The sequence below is a fragment of the Sylvia atricapilla genome, chromosome 5, assembly GCF_009819655.1.
Source record: "Sylvia atricapilla isolate bSylAtr1 chromosome 5, bSylAtr1.pri, whole genome shotgun sequence".
Taxonomy (NCBI): domain Eukaryota; kingdom Metazoa; phylum Chordata; class Aves; order Passeriformes; family Sylviidae; genus Sylvia; species Sylvia atricapilla.
The window spans coordinates 30,166,541-30,189,104 of NC_089144.1; the positions used below are offsets into that span (position 1 = coordinate 30,166,541).

The window sequence follows — 22,564 nt, forward strand, 5'->3', positions numbered from 1 at the left end:
CAGGCCAGACTTGGCAAGGCCAGGGTGGAAGAAAGAAGCAATTTCAGGGGAACTAGAAGAAAGTAAAAGTGCCATTTGTCTCCCGGATGGACCTCAAGACATTCACAAAGTGCAGCATTGTGAATAAACATGAAGTGACAACCCTCTTTTGGAGCAAAGGCTTTGTGGCAGGTAGAGAGGCTCAAAGCATGGGATTTTAGTCACTGTCCCAATGTAATTTCAGTTCCTTTTTTTAAAAATCGTTGCACCATCTCATTCATCTCCCAAGGTGAGCAATCTTCTCATTCTTGTGAGAAATAAAATGTAGAAAAGACTGCTTCGCCTGTTATTTAAGTTGATGGAATTGTCTGACTGTAAAGGTGAGCTTAATTGTTCAGCTTGTCAAGCTACATTCTAGGGGAAGGGCTTCTGCACTGCTATGAAGTTCCTGTATGATAGCAGACACCTTAAGAGAATGGAGCCTTTCCAGACTTGATCACCCTTTCCAAATAGCTAGCTTGGTGCTTCGTGCTTAGAGTTCTTGTTCCAAGAATGATCATTATGCAAAACCTGTTTGAAGTTATGCTTCAGATGCACGTAAGCAAATGCTGAAATACAAAATGAGCAAGTGGAGGACATTAAATTGTGGACTCATACATGGCTGTGCCACAGTGCTTCCTCTCCATGCTCCAGAGCTGTATACTTATTAACACCTTCTTAAAGGCCTACAATGATGTGAAAATGAGTAATTCATGTTTCACAAACATGACACTAAAATGAGAACTAAAAAGGAATGAAAGCATTCATCCCTCATCAGGATGGGCTTTGGATTTTGAGCAAACACAAACACACAGAAAGCATCTTAAAAAATAATGAATAGCTACTAAAGATTCCAGGAAAAAATACTTTGTAATCCTGTAATTAATGCAACCTTAATTGAGGATTTTCTAATTTCAGAGCATTTAACTATCCTTCTTAAGTATTCCTTTTGTTCAGTGTTTTGCTGTCTACATGACACACTGAGTTATAACTCCAGTGTCACTCAACCAATTCTGAATATTTGGGACAGATACTCATATGATGTGATACAGGTTTATGGAAAACCAAGAACACACATGCTACACTTGGTCTGTACCCAGTTTCCAAAATGGAAGCAAATCAGGCATATCAGCTTTTGTAATTTTTTACACAAGCAGTAATTCTTCTCCTAGAGATTCAAATGAAGGGAAGTGGCATAGGATTTTAGCAAGACAACTCACTTACTACATGTATATACAAGATCTAACACACTGAGTCTTGTCTCCAGCTATGCCTTTTCCATAAAAGAAATTACTTAATCCAGGTTCCTTGTAAAATCTGATCTCTCATGCCCAGACTAGTTCTCTTTACCCTTGTAGTGTCATAAGCTGTGAATGTAGTTGTATGGCATTTTTCAGCCGCCCTCTTTCCTGAAAAGCGTTCGGTAAGTTAAACACAAGTGAAATTACAGGTACACTTTCAGCATCCTCCAAATGCCTCCCCCAAGGAAAGCATCACACCAGTCCTTAGGATTATCCGTTTATTTATTTCAGTTAAAACAAACATACAATGTTTCATTGAAACTGTGTTGCTGGCCACAAGTGCAGCCAGCAACCGTGGCTAGGCTGTCGGCCTCTAGCAGTAAGGCGGGTATTTACATATGTACACGGATGTACCGTGGGATGCCCGAATCCGGCCGCCTAACGAGCCTCAGATCGCAGAGGTGGTTCACTTGCTGCATTCAGGAAATCGTAACATCCATGGTAGATATCAGAGAATAAAATAGATATCCATGGTAGATATCAGATATTCAGTATTTATGAACCCGAACAATGCTTTCTATGGACCCAAGTGATTCCTGTGTTCATTGCAACATATACATTTGTAATAAATACAATCTTAGTGTTTTCTTACACACCTTAGGCGTAACACATTTCTTTCATCTCTGTAAGCATTACACTTTGTTGAAAAATGCTCTTTCCCTTGACAACTGTTACACAGATGTACAACATGGACAATTCCTTGAAATGATGTAACAATCAGTAATGAGAGAGGAATATATACATAAATCCTGGACTCCAAACCTACATTATATACATTATACATACAGTATATACACACATACAATTTATGTACATAGACTATCATAAATATTGAAAAATAGTTTTAGTTCTAATGGATTAATGTTTTATAAATAACATGTTACATTTATGACTGAAATATCATGGAAGACAGTAATGTCGAACTGAGGTGACAGAACAGTGGTTTAATACTGAAGCTGCTCTTTTAGGTGGTTTGTAATGGTAACTTTAAAGAGACAGGTTTGGAAAGAAAATCATTAAAAAAAAAAAATCACATGTTGGAAATCGACCCAGCCAAGTGGAACTCAACTATTGCAGGTGGAGAGTCAGTCACCAAATTATATAACACATAATGTATAATCTGGAAATTGCTACATTCAGAGAATTAGTGACATGTACAATACACTATGAGGTGTCATCACAAAAATCTTCTTCCCTTCTGGTTGCCAAGAAGGACTTTGTAGTGACTTCTAACAACTCCTTCCTCTTCTACAGTTGCTGTGAGAAAGGAGGGTATTTCTCACTCACTTTCCTCTTTAAGTGCTGGCAAGGGAAGCACTTCATCCCTTATGTGCTACAAATTGCTCAAAGGTAGACAACATTTTAATCCTCTTCCACCTTTGCACATTTGTGGAGGAAGAAAAGCTGCCAGAGTACTGAGGAGGCACGTGCTCAGCACTTCTGTGGATATCAGGTAACATGGGATAGTTAGCCATGGATGTACAGTACCTGAGGCAGAGAAGTACCTATGGAGCATTAGTCACTGCTGACTCCAGGATCATTAATTGCCAGTTGAGTACCACCGAATTAATAATACAAATAACACATGAGGAATCTAACTTGTCATTACAGTTTTACACTATAATCTTAGTGACCAGTACTTACAGCCATGCAGAAGTATCAATACTAAATACCTGCAGTTGTTTTTCCATAAATTTTAAATGGCTGGGCAGAGCTTGACATTATCTGCCAAACAGTGACTATTGTTTAGATTTATTTCTGATTAATTCTACAAGAGCAAAAAAGTCTCAGGCACTGTTTAATCAATGGATTACAGGCCTTTACTTGGTCTGTCTGACACAATGACTGGGTGGGACTTCATACATTGGATTTTTAACATTGTGTCACATGAAGACAGCTGACCACATTGCCATGACTATTTCATTAATAATCTCTATCTAGGCTTTTGTACCCAATATTGCTGTGTCTGAGAACCTCTTATAAGCCAAGTACGCTGTTATACAAATGCTACCTCTCTTCAACCTGGGACAAGAATGAAAGAGCAAACATGCACTAGAAACAAAATAGCTCATCACAACCATACAGCACCTGTTTCATCAGCTAGGGCTCGTTAGAAACTTTATCTATTTCTGAAGCAAACAAGTATGAGATGACTATCCAGCCTATGAGGTTATCTTTAATACTACTATACAGTATAAATCGGAAGAGGAATCCCAGTTGCGTATGTGAAGAGAGTTTGTACCAAGCATGAATTATTGGTGCAGTTATTTTGTGGATTTGACTCAGAAACAGAATAGTCAAGTAATTCAAAATCCAATAATGGATGAGGAATTTGAGAAATGCTGTACAGTTTTTGAATATTATACAACTAGAAGACTACATTAGGACTTTTTTTTGTTTTCCTACAGAGTGTTTCAAGATAGATTGGATACAAAAAAAAATCCCAACAAACATTGTTACAACTGACAATGGACCTTATTAATAAAGGGAACTTGAGGGAGTTTTGTATTAATGGCATCATAGCTTCAGTGCCATTCAGTTTCTATCTACAACAGGAAAAAAAAAAACCAACAAAAAACCCAAAAAGCAAAAACCCCAAACCCTGTTTTACTCAATTGCACTACTGAGTACCTCAAGAAGGAAAATGTCAATGCCAACTTTATTTAGATTACCTAAAATTTACCAATTTTAGGTAATCTAAAATTGCAAAACTGGTTATTTAAATATAATTGGTCATGCTTTTCTCAAATGTACTCTTTTCTAAAGGGTTTTTTTTTTTTTATCGTTTGAAAATTTGTGTTTCCACACTGCTTTTGGTAATTTACTTACTTACCTAAGCCTGAAATGATTTTCAGGATTATTTTCTCTAAGGGAACTTCATGGAAAGCATTTAGTATCAGAGAATTTTGACCTGAACTGGCTTATTTTCTATTTTGGTCATTAGAAGTATTTTTAAAATAAAATTTCTTCTAATTATGCCCCTACAGAATCATAAAGTATGTTGAGTGAGAAAGGACCCATCAGAATCACCATGTCCAGCTCCTGGCTATGCACAGGGCACCCCAAGAACTACACCACATGCCTGAAGTGTTTTCTAAAGACTTCTTGAACTCTTGTCAGGCTTGGTGCTCCGACCACTTTCCTGGGAAGCCTGTTCCAGTGCCCAGCCACCCTCTGGGTAAAAAACCTTTGCCTGATATCCAACCTGAACCTCCCCTGACTCAGCTTCATGCCCTTTCCTTGGGTCCTGTCACTCATGACATGAGTGAAGAGATCAAGAAAATCAAACTAAGTTTAATTTAGGACACTAATTAAATATTTCTCTGAGCTCTTCTATGTTATTTTTTCATTCTTTTTAGAAAAAGGTTTCTTAAAGTCAAAATAGTGCTTTTGAGGTCCATAAGAATTTTTGGTACAAAAAATAATAGTGTTTCTCTCTTTCTCTCGCTCTCTCATTGGTTATTTAAACACTTTGCTGTAAATTAAAGAGTTCTTTCTCACATCAAATGGTTCCATTAGGCACATTCAAGTAAAATAACAAAATATCCAAGTAACAATGACAAAAGCCAAACATGGCTTGATAAAAGTCTACAGAGAGTTCTGTCCATTCTCTGGAATGGAATAAAGTTGTCACTTCCTTCAGCCAGACACTCACGTGGTTTGATGTTAATATCCACTTCCATCATGCAGAATAGTTTCTTAAAGACAGAGTTCAGATATTCTACAATCAGAAGAACCATCAACAAAGAATCTGCCATTTAAAGGAAGCTGAATAGCTCATTTTCGTTCTCAGTAGATATCTGAGTGAACACTGGCATTTGAAGTGGAGTATTACAGAGATTAAATCAGGGCAGTTAATGGCCATCAGATGTAACGTTCTGGGTCCAGTCTAAAATAATCAGTGTCATACACCCAGTCATCACAAGTATACCACTTAGAAAGAAGAATGAAGCCTGAAAAAGAAGACATAAAAGAAGCATTTCAGATTCTGCTATGACACTGTTGGTAAACCACAGCATACATCTATAAATTCACGTCTATGTATGCCATTGCTTATGGAGGACAAAGTAAAAAACAAGAGATCAAGTCAATGACAAGGAGCTAAGTATCTTTCTCATATTTGGAGTATTTTCTCAAATCAAAAAATACTTTTATTTTCAGTATAGAAGACTTCACCCTCAGCTAAGGGAAGTGAATGTAGCTGCTAATACCAGTCAGGCTATGCCACTGTGCTAACTTGACTCTGTCTCAGTATGTCTGATTGCATTATGAATCAGTATGTCTGTGATCTGTAAGAGCACCAAGAACAATCAAGATAACCCAAACAATGGGCAGAGATGAGTTTTTATGGGGAAAAATTACATAAATAAGTCTTAAAAGAATATCTGAAAATTATTAAGGCTTTTAAAATATAGTTCTTAGGGTATTCTGTTGAAATCTGGCTCTTAGCAGCAACAGAATGACTCAGTTACTGTTGAAATTGGGGGTCAGGGGCTGAGGGAAGTCACTGAAGTGAACTGAGTCTTGTGATGGCCAGTTTCTCGGTTTTGGGTTCCTGTGCAGCTCCTTGCAACTAGGTAAGATAACATTAAATGCCAATTCACTGCCTACCTTCACCAGGACTTCAAAATTCATAAATCACAAAGAAGATAATGGATTTTTTGCTTTGAATCAGTAAGCAAGTGCAGTTACGTATTTGTCTCTACATACCCCAATCTTTTGCACTGACTTCATTGGTTCCTTCTTCACTAATTTGATATAGAAGGCAGAAGGAAGTATAAAGATCAGCATGGCAGCTGCAGAAGCACCTGTAGAGCAAAAGCATGGAGATAGGTATTCATAAACAGGTAAATATACTCTAATTAGACTGGAACTGCTTTTTCTGAAATGAGAAAGATTGCTTGATCTGACAAGAAAATGCTTACCAATGAATCCAAAGATGTCTCGAATAGTAGGAACAAAGATAACGAGCAAGTTGGTAAACACCAGGAGAGCCACGGTAATGGAACAGTGACGACACCAGCTGAACTCCTTCCCTGCCCACAGCAGCTGGGTGATGGAACTGCGGATCTTTGGAAGGAAGCGGGGGGGGGGAACAGTTTAGTCTTCGTTTTGGAAGACAGTGACTTGTCACCTGAATTAAACCTTCCTTCTGAAAGTATTTTAACATAGTTTTCCCGAATGCTTCAGATTTTAATAGAAGGTGAATGATGAACGTAATATGGAGAAAAAATCCAAGGAAAAGTATCTTGCTTAAACAAAAATAAATTCCAGGAAATTTTGTAACATCTAAGGATGCTGCTCTACAATATACAGATAAATTGCCAGATTATGTCCACAATGTATGTACAAAAAGATGCTGGCTTTTGTAAGCTGATAATACATCAGTGTAAGTATTTTTATAGAGGGGCAATCTGTTTCATTTCCCCAATACAATCATACCAGGAAAACAATATAACTGAATATATTTGTATCTACTGTTTAGTAAACGATATATATTTATTCAATTAACGGTATTGCTATAAATTGTCAAGTTTATCAGAATACGTTTCCTTTTCAGTTAACAGAAAAACTGTTCAGTTGTTAAATTAATGAACAGGAGTTGCCAAATCAGTAAATGACTGCAGCAGTACAGGTGTTTAAAAAAAAAAAAAATTACTTACTGGGAAAATAACTACAGGTACAGTGAGGGTGACAGCCATAAGTACAGCAAGACGCACAATAAGAAGGAGAACATCAGCACCCAGATAAGCAGAGTAGGTGTGAAGCAGCTCTGGTTCGACGTTTCCTATAAAGAAAACATTTTAATTAGATTTAGTTGACATACTTCTAAAACGTGTTTCTGCTCTAGATTCCATGGAAATTTTACAGTTACATCAATATGAATTGAAAGCCTCAAGAGCTCCTGTAAGAATGTATCCATTTTACACAGGGATGACTTGGAGGCACGGAATCTGGTTTAATCCAATTTTAATCCTATGTCTAGGGCCTAATTCTATTACTGATCTCCTTTGGGGTGTGCACTTATATAAAGAAAAAAGCTCAACTAACAGTGCATATTTAGAATTCATAGTAAATACTTGCTTGTTCTATTTTTAAAATAATACTGGGAGTTTGCAGAACATAAATAATTTCTAAAAATGCAGAGAGACAATACTCACCATAAAATGTCAAGTATCCAAAGAGAGCAGCCAATAAATACATGAGGAACATGGCAAAAAAAGACACATAGGACACATTCATCATTCTTTTACGGCTTCGGCTGTAAGAAAAAGAAACATTGTTAGTAGTGGGAACATGCTATTTCATACTATATTTGTTTGTTTGTTTAGTGAAATTACAGATATATATCTAACACTTACCCTTTCAGTTCTTCATAAATAGGAAGAATTGCAGGATGGCAGACAAAAGAAAATGTTAGGATTGGGACAGCATAAACAGTCTGGGGAAAAAAAAAAAAAAAAAAAAGTATGTTCCTTAAGTATCTCAACAGATATTAAAAATTTAATTTACAAAGTCATCAGGAGACTCTTCAGATTTGGCCTTATTTAGTGATAAAAACCAGCTATTCTTTACAATAGAAATTCTGGAAAAAGTTGAAACAAGTTCATATTTTCATAAATCCAGACCCTAAGGCACCAAAGAGTCTCAAATGTCACTGAAGTCCATGCTGAGCTGAATGTATTTGCATTCAAAGTCACGTTCAGCAACTCAAAGGCTTAAGTCATTGTATCTTGGACTTGGTATTGAGTATTACACATGTGTGGAGATTCACCACTGTAATTGGGAGCATTCACGAGTCAAGAATTTGTGACTGGGAACAAGTCAAACATCCTATTTGCATACTTCCACAATTTTCTTCATCTTCTGCAATCTACCTTTTAAAATGCCTCACTAACTTCCTTGAAAAAGCTGAAGAAATGCTGTGCTAAAGAATGAGAAATGTGTTTTTTGCCACTCAAACAGGCACCTCAAGCTCCTCCAATTTCTCTGTATTTGGCATGTAGAAACACCCAGTCTGCATGAGGTAAACAGTGCCCATGTCTACTGGAACAGAAAGTTTAATGCATCCCAATTTTAAAAGTGGGCAACTGCTTGAAATAAGCAGTTTGATGACCTAATTTATCTGCTACATACTTAGTCTAAGTTATTTTCAACAGAGCATCTGATTTTCAGTCAGTTACCTGTGAATTGAAGATGAAATATTTTGGCTTGCACATATCATCACTTGTTGTATTTCCATTTACCAAAGGTGCCACTGTTGCATTAATTAATGTCACATTCATGATGACACTGTCCATAGGACAAGGAATCTGAAACATCTTCCAAATTACCTGGAAATAAAGCCACACATTTATTACTTTGAGAAATGCAAGATATGAAAATTTTTGGAAACTGTGCTTAACTTCACTTTGAAATGCAGTTTTACAAGGACTGGAAGTTTAAAAGATCATACTTACAACAATCAGAAAGAAGACCATGCAAAGTAAGGAAAAGCCACTGGTATAGCCCAAATACCCTGTGATGAAGAAAGATAAAAAAAATCTAACATACAATAAATAAAACCACCATTCAAGTCAAAACATTATGACAAAACATATTCTGTTAAGAGATCTCTTTCAATTGTCATTTCCTTAGCATTACACAGAACAAATTAATTATTCAATGACTTTCTGCTAATCCCAACTCAGATCTAAAGGTTCTGAAAGACGTATTAGGGTCTGTATATACAGTGAGTCTGTAATGTTAAGCTTCTTAACTTATAAGAAAAAGAAGCAAACTAAAAAAACCCACAGCAACAACTATATGAATTGATTACTGTATACTAAGAATGATATAGGATATATTTTAATAGCATGCACTATCAGATAACTTAGCCTTTTCCCTTCTGTTTTTACTGATTTACTTAACTTGTAGAAAATAGTAATTTGAGAGAGTAATTCACATTAAGACTCTCAGTTATCAAAGTTCCACTTTATTCCCTGAATAAACAGCCTGTTAACTGAATTATTCACATATATCACTGAATTACAGCCATTTCAGATATAGCTCCTGGTATGAATATTCTGTTACTCCTCAGGATTTATAATGAAAAGACACTGTCCAGGGTTAGCAGCCCTATTCTTTGAAGGCTGTTACAGGATATCTGGTAACAACATTGTATTATTTCACCAGTGACCAAAATAGGTCAAACTTTGGGATAAGAACAGAAACAAAGTTACTGTTGAGCTTTCCTCTAAAGCCATCCTATCTGTTGTCCTTTCATTTTCCACAAACACATCTGTAATTTAGTATACTCGTCTTGATTCTTTTTCTTTTCTTCAAGGAGACCGACAGCAATTACCTAAATGCTAATTAGTCCCAAGAGACAGGTTTGGAGACAGCTGTTAATTCATAGAGCTTTCAAGACTCAAACATTGTATCAACACGTTTCCTCAAAGTATTTCCAATGGGTTTTTATTTCGACTACTCTCTACTACTTACCTAGATTTTTCAGTAGGGACAGGGGAAGAATGAGGATGACAGACACCAGTAGCACTAAATAGTCGCCATTGAGATACCATTCTCTGTAGAAAAGAAGGCAATATTTGTAAGTAAAAAAGTATTTAAAAATTACATTCGCAATTTAGTCTTCCCTCTTATATTCTACAACATATGGCTCCTTAAAAAAATGCACTAACTGATGTCACAAATTATATCATTTAATTTCCTATAAGGACCTAACACCCTACCATAGATTCTTATCTCACCCCAAACCTGCATTGTGCCTTTCCTTTAGTGTCCTTTAATAAAAATAATAACATCTGGAAGTCAGAAGACAGAAAAGTAAATGATTGGTTGGGAAAAAAGTCAAGTGGGATCAATCACAGAAAAAATATAATTTTCTCAAGTGCTGGTTCCCAACTCTCCAGATATGTTAGAACATTGCAGGGCCCCAGCAGGGTTTGCACTTTTAATGGAAATAAAATTTTGTTGGGTGCCCTGTGGGAGTTAAAGAAAAACAGGTGAGGGCTGAAGGTAAGGCAGTAGCTCAAGCCCACTGGCTGAGAAAACTCCAGCAAGCACTGGGAGTCTCTTGGAGGCACATTTAGTCCCTTTCAGTAGGGAAAACATGGTAAGAACTTCAGAAGCTTTTTCCTTCAGAGATTTTTTGCCATTTTTTCTGTAAGAAGCAGCAGTTATTTTTTCACAAAACATTTTTGAGCATTAGAAGATTAACATCTTTTTTGAAACACATAAAAATGAAGTCCTACAGGACCATCCTATATGCTTTAAGTAATTAAAGCAACACAAGTTACACATTTATTCCCAAGTATCAATATTTTACATCCTACTATGATATCATTTAGCAGTATTTATTTTAAAATGGACTGTATACTATTTAGGGAAACATAATTTAATTTGAAATTTGTATATGCTTTTTATATGGTAATGGAAATATGGAATAATTGATACTTGCTCTGGATTTACATAGTAAATGCAAAAATGATATAGTTGTCTCTTTCTTCAGTTTTACCTGGGATAACTAGATGTAAAAAAGGAGTATTTTAGAAACTTCAGATGTATAGGACACTTACACCATACACCTTTCATTGTCTTTTTTTACAATATAGTAGACTTGCGACAAATTTAAAAGAAATCACAACAAAGAAACTCCTTGCAGTTGATACAATCACAAGAACATGCACTGCTATTGTGCATACCATATAGAGGCCACAGGACTTTCAGATCAAGCACTTCAAAGTTTTTCCGTCCTGAAGAGTAAAGAATGGGATTGCGCAGTTTTAAAATATAGCCAAGTACTTTTAGCAGTTCCTAAGCAAATTTAAATAATGGAGCTAGTATTTGTAACATTGTCTCAGAATTCCAGAAGTTCTTTTACAGTAAGCATTATTTTTGGACACTTAAACAGGTAAGTGCTTACATTTTAGGCCCCAGGCTGCCAGAGTGGAATCCATGCCAATGGTAGCCACCCAGACTCCCCTAAGCAATGCATGGAGAGAGTCAGTTAAATGGGGTTCATGATTGCCAGAATACTGAGAAAGTATTTACTTTAAATCAGTGTACAGCAACCTCATGCTGGACAACAAGAAAACGTTTTAAGATCAGATCTCAATTTTTTAATTTTCTCTACCAGATTTATAGAGCAGCAGCTGTATCTAGTGAAATTCACAGACTTAAAATTTCTCTCTTGAATTGCAACCAGTTTTGAATTCTTTACTGAAGATGGGACATTTAAAAATATTTGCCTCCGAGCTCCCTTCTAATCACTGGCTACTCCAGGGGCTCTCTTAAGAATCGAAAAATATTTACTTGAATTCAGCCAAAGGAGAGAAATGAACCTTCCCATCAAAGAATTTGTCAACAGAACACTACTAAGTGAACAGGGTAGGTGCAGTATTTGATTACATTAAAAAAAAAAAAAAAAAAAAAAAGAAAAAGAAAAAATATGGCTAGCAGTGTTATCATGACAATATCTATCAGCAAGCTGTATGAACATCACCAAATGGCTTGAACCCCTTGGGGAACACGGCAGAAAAATGCCTACCTTCTGAACTCAGGCTTAGGTGTAAGCTGGAGTCTTGAGCTGCTCAGCCCTCTCAAGACTGGGACACTTCAGGACAAGGCACAGAAGTACAACTCTGAAGAGTGAGATTTATAGCACTTAACACTACCCATCTGAACTCAGGCATCTTGTTTTTACACACCTTCTCAACACAGAGTGATATGATCAACTGTTCTTTGGAGATGTGCAAAATGTGTCTAAGTCAGGTGCACCAAACTCATCACTACAGAGGATCACCCTTCTCCACTGATTGCACTAAGACCATTATAATGGTGAACTCTAAGTATGGTTAGATAAAATTAATCCTCTTTTTAAAGCCAAGCAGGAAAGCCACTCTGGAGTCAAGGTGTCTACAGGACTAAATGGCAAGGCATCTACCACTCTAGTCTTGGGCATATAAACTGTGGTTTAGGTCAATGTTTAGTCTCTGTATCTTTTCGAGAACTTCTTCTTATGACATTCCTTGCACAACTGCACCTTAGTCTTACATTTAATCACTTGCCGCAATATTAATACTAGAAAATCAAATTAATCAGACCAAACCATTTTAAATGCAGTAAGAAAATAAAAACAAAACAAAACAAAACAAAAAAACCAACCATAATCACATTTATCTTTCCTTATCAAGTGTATGTACTGACTAGTACATACATTAACACTTACCTGATGTTCCTTACAGAACAGCTTTCTGCAATATGATGTGATACCTGTATTTCTCTACCCTTTTTCCAGGTCAGGGTGGATCTAAATGAAGTGAAGCACTCAGGGGAAGGGAAAACTTACTGTATCTCTGTCTGAATAAGAAGCTACCCTACGGTGTACCGAACGTGGTCTTCATATAAAAATATATACAGTCTCCGTATTTGTTTCTCCTAATAGTTTCTCTGATGAGGAGTTCTAACACCTACCCTGTGGTCTCTTCGATGTTCATAAATGTCTTGATGACCAATGGTAACTCATATTTCACTATGAAGAGGTAGCTTGACATAGCTGTAGGTGAATAACATCATAGATCATTACAAATATAGAATATGCCACACGATGCAAGAATCACATAACATGTTTCATAACTTCACTTGAACACAAGCAGTTAATGAACACATGTTGTGTGACAAATAAGTCTCCAAGAATAAGCAGGGAACAATTACTTTTGACAGTACAGAAGTTTTAAGATCTTGTCCTCACCTCCAATGTTCTGCATTGTAATTGATCCAGAAGCAGCAAGTTTTCCAGCCATACCAAAAGCCTTCATTCCCAACTGTTCATACAATAAAGAGCCTAAAAGAAAATACAATATCCCATTGGAAGAGTGTATTTCAAGAATATACCCTAAGAAACAAATACTATGTATTTGAAAAATAGTAATTTGCCATACCTCCTTCATTGGCAGTCTTCAAAAGAAGATGCACTGAATACAAAGAAAATATTGAGACAAACAGCAGGAGTATCCTGAGGAGAGGAAAACATGCAAATTTGTAATAGCCATAAATGACTTACTGTAACCCTATTAAATAAAGATGTATCAAATATAAACATTATTATATTAAAATATTATATAGGAAAAATGTAGATTCTAAGTTAAAAGTGTTCTAAAACTCCAATTAATGATGTGTGTAGAAAGGATTTTATACTACATTGCATTTCAAAGGCATACAAAGAAATTCTCATGTAGGCTTGAACAAGGATTCTATTCAGTCTAAAGTGGCATAAGCATCACCAAGTGTCAGCCTATTAAACTTGGCTACATTTGATAATAAATAACTTAACAAAGTATCAATGGGAATGTGTGTGGGTAGGGGGGAAGGTTGGCATCCTCCTAAGAAACTGTATTTTTCCTGTCTTCCTGCCCCTGTTCAACAGTGCATCATGCACCTATCGAACATACAGTTGAGGCTAAATACAGCTGAAGTGAAGATTATCTCTTGGCCTTAAAAGAAATCAGCTTTTCAGCTTAGACCTGTGTCCTTTTTCTTTATGTAAGGATGAAACTGCAAAAGCCTTAAAGAATTGACTGAAATTTCAGACTCATCAAGAGCTGCGTTTTCAAATGGAAGTACACATCTATTGTCATTTAAAAAAATTCTTTCCTCAAAAGTTAACTCTTCAGATGTGCTTACATGGGAATCGCTAGTGGCTTGTTTATCTTCCCCACAGCTTTTACAGGCAATGCATATTATTTCCAGAAGCACATTTGCATCACCTAAAATTCGGATCTCTCAACAACAAATCTCTCCCACAACAAATGCACTTCCTGGAGTGGCACGCTAGGGGGGACTTCTCGGCTGCTGAAGAACACAGTGGAAAATTACAAAGCATTAAAAACCCCCCCTCGTCTTCCTTATAGCAATACAAGCATTTTGCTTAATAGGAAACCCGAGAATCAGCATATAAAAAATGGCTTTAAAAGCGCAAACCTCATTTCCCAGAGTACATTTCCTTTCATGTAATTTTTAATGCTGGTGACGTTAGTAAATGCAGCACAAATAACTGGAAACAAAAAGATCTGAGAAGCTTCACAGATCTGTGTAGGAAACTTACGTTACTGTGCCAATTCAACACTAACACGTGCACACAAACAAACCCTTTTCTGACAGGCAGATTTGACTCAGCCATTGGGTAGAAACAGCTGAGATGTGCCAGGGTTACACTACTTTAAACAGCACAGACCCTGGACCTCTCAGCCCTAACCTGGAATAGCTGCCTACAGTGCAGACAAGATCACTCAGTAAACTCATCCTGAAGCTCACTCTGTTTCTGGCTTCCAGATCATTCTATACATTTATTTAGTGCTGACACAAGTGACAGGTCACAGCGCTTACACAAGTGCCTCCACAGTCTTCGAAGAACTTACTGCCTTAATCAACTGCATCTGGATCTGATACTGTAACCTAGTTATTAAGCGATGCCTGTAATGCCCTCACTGTCATCATAAATCCTCAGTTTCATCTGTGATTAACCGCTTTCCTGCTTCAGAACTGTACCATCCACAAGGTTTGAAAGGTAACAAGCAGTTTGTCTTTGAAACAGCACTAATGCAAATAGATCTGAATACAGTACCTGGAAATAAAAAGCAGCTAAATTGCCTCAGCACCCAATTGTTAAATGGACAGTTTTGAACATTTTTTCCTCAGAAAAGAGGACCTCCCCAAGTCTGTTAAAATAGGTAACTTTAAACACTCCTTTTTCTTCTCCTCAGAGACATTCTAATGTGCATAATATCTTTCATGTGCTGCAGAACATCTTTAGATCATGAAACTGATGTATAGAGAGATGAAGTATTTCTTCAAGAGTCATGCTAAGTGATTCATTCAGTTTAGCATCATCTAAGCAACTGAAAATCTTAGCAAAAGATTAACAAATCACCATATACTTAAAATCCTTTAGGTCAGAACTTCAGACGTTGGTAGTTTCCTCAGGAAACTTGAGCACCACCCGATACACTGTGAAACATCTGGAAGTAAATCTGACCTACTTTCTGGAAATCTGGCAGCAGAGTCAGGGAAATTTTGAACTAAACATTGCTCTTCACATATTCTTGAACATTCAGCACATTCATCTATTTCCAGGATAAAAACACAAAGTTCCTTTAGACATATCCATGGATACTCATTTGCAGTCAAGTCACTGATACTACATCTTGTGTGAGCTGAACTGCCTCTAATACACGAAAAATGTACTTTCCTGGACATTTAAAAGCACTGTACATAACTGTATCCTTATGTCACTTCCAATTACATTGTTGTAGTTCTGTCCTACACCTCAAAGCTTTTGCCAGTGTAGGCAGGCCAATAAAGATATACTGGTTATTCCACATCCCTCCCTTGCAGGCAGACAGAAATTTTTATAGGTGTAACTGAAACCATATCCCTAAACTGAGTGAAAGCATAGCAATAAAATGGATGTCTTTATTGGTTAAGTACATTGTAACTCTGTAGGCACAATGATGTCAGTTGAGGAAAGTGAGACCAGGTCCCTGTCTGGGGCTTGGATAATAGAACTTTCAGGGAAAGCCTATCATGGAGAAACTAGAGCTAAGTCAAGTAAAATTCACTGTAAAATGTTTTTGAGGGTTGCAGAACTTGCAATGAATATCTTTAATTTTTGCAGGTTCTTCTGACTGTATCACAATCTTTAAATTTAAAACAACCCATAAATCCTAAAATGCAATTCTGCATCTATGAAAATGACTGGATTTTTTCTAGAGGTCGTATCACTACACCAAGTATTTCTCCGTTATGAATTACACACCAGAAAGATGGGAGTTTTTATGATTAATCAAAAGATACTTACACAAAAAGGGCAATTCCAGTGTTAGCCATGGCAAAAGAAAGACCAAGGATGCCACTGCCCACAATAGCATTGCTCAGATTAAATACTGACATTCCAAAGGAAGTAGTACCCGGATGCTGAGGAAAGGGAGATAGGTAGTAATTAATAGAAAGTTATTACACATCTCAGAATTAAAACCAACATAAATTTGGCAGTACGCTTTTGTATGTATGTTTGTTTGTTTGTTTATTTGGAACATCATTGCTGGGTACTTACATACTGAGTTTCATATTTCTTCTTTCCAAGGTTAGAGTCGAGCAAAAAATTTTGGTTTTCTGGATCAATATCCGCATAGTGGCTGCAAAACAACATTGCACCATTAGCGACTCTTAGGGGCAACTTGCATATTCACTTCCCGATCAGCATTCCAAATCCATTTCAAAGGGAAAAGGAAAAACCGACGGAACCCCGAAAGAACCACCCCACCTGCCGCTGCGCCAGCGCGCGTTGCGTTGCGCCCGTCTCGGGCCGCAGCGATTCCCGTGTTTCCGAACGGACTGCCCACAGACGCGGCACCGCCGGCTCCCCGGCCGGTCCCCGCGGGGCGGCGGAGCCCCCTCACCTCTTCATGGCAGCCGGCTTGGTGGGGTACGGGTAGCTGAAGTCGTTGCTGTTGGAGCTGTAGCTGCTGCTGTCCTCGTCGGGCGAGATGTTGAACTTGCCCATCTCGGCGCTGCTCATGCTGGCGGGGCGGGGGTCGGGGCCCGGCGGCGGCCGCTCTTTTGTCCTTGCCGGCGGGACTCGCCGCGCCTGCGGAGGGGGCGGGAGGCGACGTCAGTGCCGCAGCGGGCGCGCGGCCGTCACGTGGCCCGCGGCCCCCGCCCGCCGCCGCCGAGTGGAAAAGTACCAGGCGCGCGGGGCGGGGGGCGCGCGGACAAAGGTGAGCCTCGCGGCTGCCACCGCCCGGACCGCGCCGCCACCGCCCGGTCACCGCCACCGCCCCATCATATCCACAGCCCGGTCACCGCCACCGCCCCATCATCCCCACAGCCCGGTCACCGCCACTGCCCGATCATCCCCACAGCCCGGTCACCCCCACAGCCCGGTCACCGCCACCGCCCGATCATCCCCACCGCCCGGTCACCGCCACCGCCCGATCATCCCCACCGCCCGGTCACCGCCACCGCCCGATCATCCCCACAGCCCGGTCACCGCCACCGCCCGATCATCCCCGCAGCCCGGTCACCGCCACCGCCCGATCATCCCCGCAGCCCGGTCACCGCCACCGCCCGATCATCCCCGCAGCCCGGTCACCGCCACCGCCCGATCATCTCCACAGCCCGGCCGCCGCCGCACCGCGGCGGCGGCACTGCCACGCCGCACTCTACTCCCCTCCCTCCCCGCCTCCCCGCCCCGATAGCGGAGAGCAGACTGATGCAACACCGATGGGCGATTATCACATCGGCTGCCTCTCCCTGTGTTTAACCTCTCTCCTCGCCCCTGCCCCGACGACACCGCGCGTCCCGGCGTTTTCAATGGAAAACCGCACATCGGTCGCGGGACTGAGTCGCGCCGCAGTCGCTTTGCGGGTTTGCCGCCTTTTCGGGATGCAGCGGCGGCGCGTCCCTATGCGCGTCTCGGCGGAGCCCGGCAGCGTCTTGGCGACAAGCCGGGGCGCTGCCGCCGGACAAAGGCGCGAAGGACGAGCCGCGCTCCGTCCGAAAAGTCGTCCCTTTCCTCCTGGAGGCCCGGAACAGCCAGCCCCTGCCGTACCTTTTACGCACGAGCTTGAAAGCGAGGGTTTTCCCGAAGCCTCGGAATAACGAGATCCTCCTGTCTTCCGCTGCTACTTCTTAAAAGGGAAAAAAATCCCTTAACTATGAAATGTCAAAGAAAACGACTCCCTAGATAAATAAGGGTAGGAAAAAAAAAATCTCGTAGAAAAGTCAGAGGTATCAAAAGGAAAGAAAATATCGCGTCCGTGAGGCTCCGGCGTCGCTCCCTATCTGACGGCCCCCTCGGGGCGCCGCCGCTCTTCAGGCAGGAATGTGGGCGTCACCGCAAGAGGCTCGGAGCCCGCCCGCTGCCGCGCCGCCCCCCGCCCTGCCCGACTGACCCCCTGCCGCCGCCCGGCCGGGGAACGGGGGGGCATCGGGGGCGGGGGGGCCTTCCCGACTGAGGGGTGGGCGCCGGTCACCGGTGTGCCCCGGCGGGGGTCGGGAGCGCGGCTGCTAGAGCACATGGGCCGAGCAGCTCTCCAGTGTTTACATTAGGGCACTGGTTTTCACGGCCGAGACAGAACGCTGCGGTGCTTGTCAGGGCGCCCTGCCTGAAAGGCGCTTCTCCCGGCCCAGTGCAGCATCCGCAACGTGACTGCAGCACCCGGTGGCTACCGGCTCCCCCAGGATGTGCCTTCCTCTGTCCCCGCCGCGCCTGCCTCCGGCGCTGGCGTCTGCCAGTAGCTGCGTGCGTGGCAGGGGACGCGGTGTCACCGACCCATCACAGCTCCTCGCTGCAGTCACTCGCTATTTTTAACACCTGCAGCAGCGCACGTGCAAGCCCGGACCCGAGGGCAGCCGACAGACTCCCCGAACATTTCCTTCGGGAAGTGAACCGGAATGACGGACTCCCCCCAGTGATGTGATTCATGATAAACCCCCCGTAGGGAAGGGGGAACAGAACATCCTGCTTCCTTTTCCTCAGGTAACCACTCCAGAAGATTTGGAGAGCTTTGCTGCTCGGCCCTCCATGGAAGTGGGCGGCGGGGCTTTACTGTCAGCCGCAGCTCCTCACAGGCACGGTGCAAGGATACAGCTCCGAAAGAGGCTTGACAGGAGTAGCGGGGGCCCGCTTGGCTGCTGTCTCTAGAGGGACAGGGGCTTGCAAAGCAGCCTTCCCAGCTCCTGTCCTCGCGGCAGCAGGCACTCCCACGCCAGTGTGGTGCTGCCAGCCTCGAGTGTGGAGGATGCCCTGCCATCGAGTCGTTTGACCGCCCCCCCCCGCCCTGTGTTATTGCCCTCGCTCCCTTCTTCTGCAGCACCGAGAGCTGGAGGAAGGTGTGAGGGGCGACTGCCCGTCTGCTCTCCCGGGGCAGTGGCGGCCATCGCGACACGAGAGCAGTTCCCTTATGTCGAGGGACACCGAATCCCTCACCACCACCCCGGCTCCTGGGCCCCTGCAGTGCCCGCTGCTGTGACGGACACTGAGACCCCCAGAGCTGAGACAGGCAACAGGAGGGTGGCTCTGCCCCGCGACTGTCTGCGGGGCAGGCGGGCGGGAAGGCGCCGAGCGGCGCGAGGCGGCGGCACCCCACCGCCACAGAAGGTTCTGGACCGCCCCCGGCGAGGCCGGGATGGGGGGCGGGAGTGGAAGCCGGGAAGGGGCGGGGACCGGCGAGAGCACGCGCAGGAGATGCAGGAGCCGAAAATTTTCCATCACTGCAATCGTCCCCCCGCCCCCGTCCGGCGCGGTACGTCACTCGCCCCCCGCAGCCCGGCGGGGCGGGACCGGCGGGACGCGCTGCGGCGCCTTGCCGCGCAGCCCCGGGGCGCGGAGGGGCGGCGGCGCACCTGCTTCCGCGGCGGCGGCCGCTGAAGTGACCCCGGAGCTCGGCTCGGGGCGTTCCGGGCCGGGGCCGGCTCCTGCCCTGCGCACCTGCCGTGAGCGGGGCGCCCGCCTTTTCCCGTCTGCTCGGGGTGCCCGTGGCGGTGAGGGATGGTAAAGGCGCCTCAGGAGTGCCGGTCCGCGGCGTTTTCGGTCCTCTCAAAGTCTGGCTGCCTCCGGGCGATTTGCAAAGGCTTCGGCAGCCTGACGGGTTAAATCGAAAGGCTGCATCGCTCGCAATTGTAAATAAGCGCTACTGCGGGGAAGGCAGGGCATTCTCTTTTTCCGATGGGAATGGTGAACGCGTGGTGCCTTTTTTAGTCAAACCCATTCTTCGGATGTCAGCAGATCTGTGAAACAGTGTACAAAACAGAGGTCAAGGTGACCTGTTTGTTGTGGGCTTTGCCAGTGTAGCAACAGACGTAATGACGTATTCGTAACGTTTTTAGGACTGTATCGTCCATTTCAAGGCAAGCGCACAGATTCGGTGCATGGTGAAGTGTCCCACATGCGCCTGATAAATGCAGCAACCATCTTTCTTTATAGATGTGATCTGGATGTCGTGGACATTACTGCTTTTAAAAAAGTTCAAGCCAGGTTTCTTAGCAAAATCAAAGTTTTACTCTGAAAGTGCTTGATTTTTTTTCTAGAACTGTCCTCATTTTATATAGAAAATGATGATGAGGCTTTGTTGCTCGTTTATGAGAAGAAAGATTGCTAAAATACATCCAGGAAAAAAAACTGCTGTATTTATAATGGCCCCATTATTGGAACTCTGCAACATGTGAGTGCAATCTGCACTGCTCCAGAATATTGAGCCTTTAAAATGTTACCCATGCAGTCTGATTGCTGGTTCAAATGATCTGCTTTTTTCAAGTGGTTTTAAGTAATGCCTCACTGATTGAATTAGAATTTTCCTGACTTTGTAATTGCCAAGAATGTCCTTGGCAAAACATACATAGAATGTGTTTCATCCAATTTTGAAATGTATTTTGTAATCGGAATAATAAAAGTTAATATTCATCAGTTCCTCCCACCATAGTTTCAACGATTCATTTGTTTTCATTGTCATGCTTTTCTTTCTCTCTTTTTTCAAGTGTTCTTTTGTTCTTTCCCCCCCCCTTCCTTTGTTTTCATCCTCCTTATCCCTAAGTCACCCTCTTTTTTATACCTTCCATTCGTTTGCTTTTTATTTTGTTCTTTTGTGTGCCTTTGCATATTGGAAGCTTTCTTACAAAGTTTGAGCATTTAGAGTAGTTAAGAATGAACTTTTTTACTATTGATCTGGAGATTCTCTTCCTGCTTTATTTTAAGGCTGTTGTAAAAGAAACTGTAATTTAGTTGTTAGGTGTAAAACTTGAATTGTGTTCAGTGGCACAGGTAGAAATTAACCAGAGTTTTCAATTTATTATACAGGGAGATAATGGGGGTTTTGTAGATGAAGAACTATCTGCTGTGTGCTTCTAAATGCCAGTTTGCAATGGAGAGCTATCTATAGATTCACACCTCACTGTAACATTACCTGTCATTCTTCATCCTGTGAATAGTTTCTTTTAAAATTAGATTATTTGTTTTTATATTTAGAAAAACAACTAGCTTGCAAATGCTCATGTTTTAGCAAATAAAAGGCCTTTATAATATGGAAGGGTTTTTTCTCCCATACTATTTCTTCCTCCATATAAAGATAAATCTTGAGAGATACCATAAAGCTATCTGTAACACACACCGAGTAGAGTAATTTGTGTTTATGGTATGCATGGAAAAGTTATGTGTACAGTAACACTGTAAATGTCAAGTCCATTCACGGAGTTTTTAGTTGATACTTCCTAAATTGCCCAAAGGATATCTAATGAAATATGTAATATGTCAAAGCACTCTGTACTGATAGCTCAATAACATTCATTTTGTCTGTGCCTAGTATGAATAATATAAAAATCCCAACAGGTTAGGGATCTGCATCAGGTGAAATTCTCAGTACTGCCGAGAGACTGGGGAAGGATGGTAATGGACAACAGTAACAGAGACCTGAGAGGTGTGTTGTGTCCTGAATGGAATGTCTGCACTACTGTCTGCGTTACAGATGTGGTCTGTCATGAGGAAGAGCTGGAAGTATGGGTGAGTGAGGGAAACGAGGATTCATGGTTTTGCTGCGTAGACTCAGTGGTCCACAAAGATGCAGGCGGGGCTCATGGGTTCCACCATCCTTTCAACCAGTTTGGTTCATGATTCTTACCTCACATGGACTGCCTGTGGCGTGCAATTAATGAAATTATAGGTTCTGAATATATGCTTTCTTAAACAAAACTTCCACTGAAGCCAAGAGGTATTACGAGTGCATAAGGAATGCAGGATTGCATATCCTGCCTCTTGGGCTTTGGGATGGTGCGTTGGAGTTACATGTTACACTTGGTTTGAGCCTTCATTTTTTCCCTCTGTGTTTGTTCTAGTCTAGTTTCAGTTTTGCAATATGAAAACAACAAAATCACTATGTTAAGATTATGAGCAGCAGTATTCTTTCAAAAAAATTAGTACATTTACTATAATTATAACTTGGATTTAAACCAAAAATAGGGAGAGATTCTGAGTTTTAAAACAGTCAGAGTATGCTGTTATACTGCAATAAACTCAAAACAGTGAGAGCTACATGAGATATGTAGTACTAATCATGTCCAGGAGATTGTCAGCCTTAAAAGGACATTGCCAGCTGCTACAAAAATAATTTTTACTTGATATTTTTAACTCTGTAACATTTTTAGGAGTTTTAAAAATAGCATTTCTCGGTTAATCTTGATTCATCTTTTCCACT

General features: G+C 41.6%; 1 protein-coding gene across 3 annotated transcripts; it reads right to left on the bottom strand.

Annotated features, from left to right (window-relative positions):
* Positions 1–1,523: 1,523 nt before the first annotated feature.
* Positions 1,524–18,173, bottom strand: SLC38A2 (solute carrier family 38 member 2). Of its 3 annotated transcripts, XM_066319074.1 has the most exons (16): positions 17,929–18,172; positions 16,778–16,965; positions 16,432–16,513; positions 16,177–16,292; positions 13,262–13,335; positions 13,072–13,164; positions 12,795–12,876; positions 9,804–9,886; positions 8,780–8,838; positions 8,504–8,653; positions 7,682–7,761; positions 7,481–7,581; positions 6,983–7,107; positions 6,245–6,389; positions 6,030–6,127; positions 1,524–5,272 (listed from the first exon to the last, which is right to left on the bottom strand). In XM_066319074.1, exons 2-16 carry the CDS (start codon positions 16,894–16,896, stop codon positions 5,174–5,176), a joined length of 1,506 nt encoding a protein of 501 aa, XP_066175171.1. In that variant the 5' UTR covers positions 16,897–16,965; positions 17,929–18,172; the 3' UTR covers positions 1,524–5,173. The 3 variants fall into 3 exon arrangements, with proteins under 3 accessions (XP_066175171.1, XP_066175170.1, XP_066175172.1); XM_066319073.1 differs by having other exon boundaries at positions 6,030–6,389; positions 17,929–18,173; XM_066319075.1 differs by lacking the exons at positions 16,177–16,292; positions 16,432–16,513; positions 16,778–16,965; positions 17,929–18,172 and adding an exon at positions 14,004–14,227.
* Between the last annotated feature and the right edge of the window lie 4,391 nt (positions 18,174–22,564).

Coding starts and splice junctions, on each gene's coding strand:
- SLC38A2 (XM_066319073.1), bottom strand. CDS start 16,896: ATGAGCAGCGCCGAGATGGGCAAGTTCAACATCTCGCCCGACGAGGAC. Junction 8,654..8,779: donor TGGTCTTCTTTCTGATTGTT/GTAAGTATGATC, acceptor CTTTATTTCCAG/GTAATTTGGAAGATGTTTCA. Junction 7,582..7,681: donor ATTTATGAAGAACTGAAAGG/GTAAGTGTTAGA, acceptor TTTTTCTTACAG/CCGAAGCCGTAAAAGAATGA.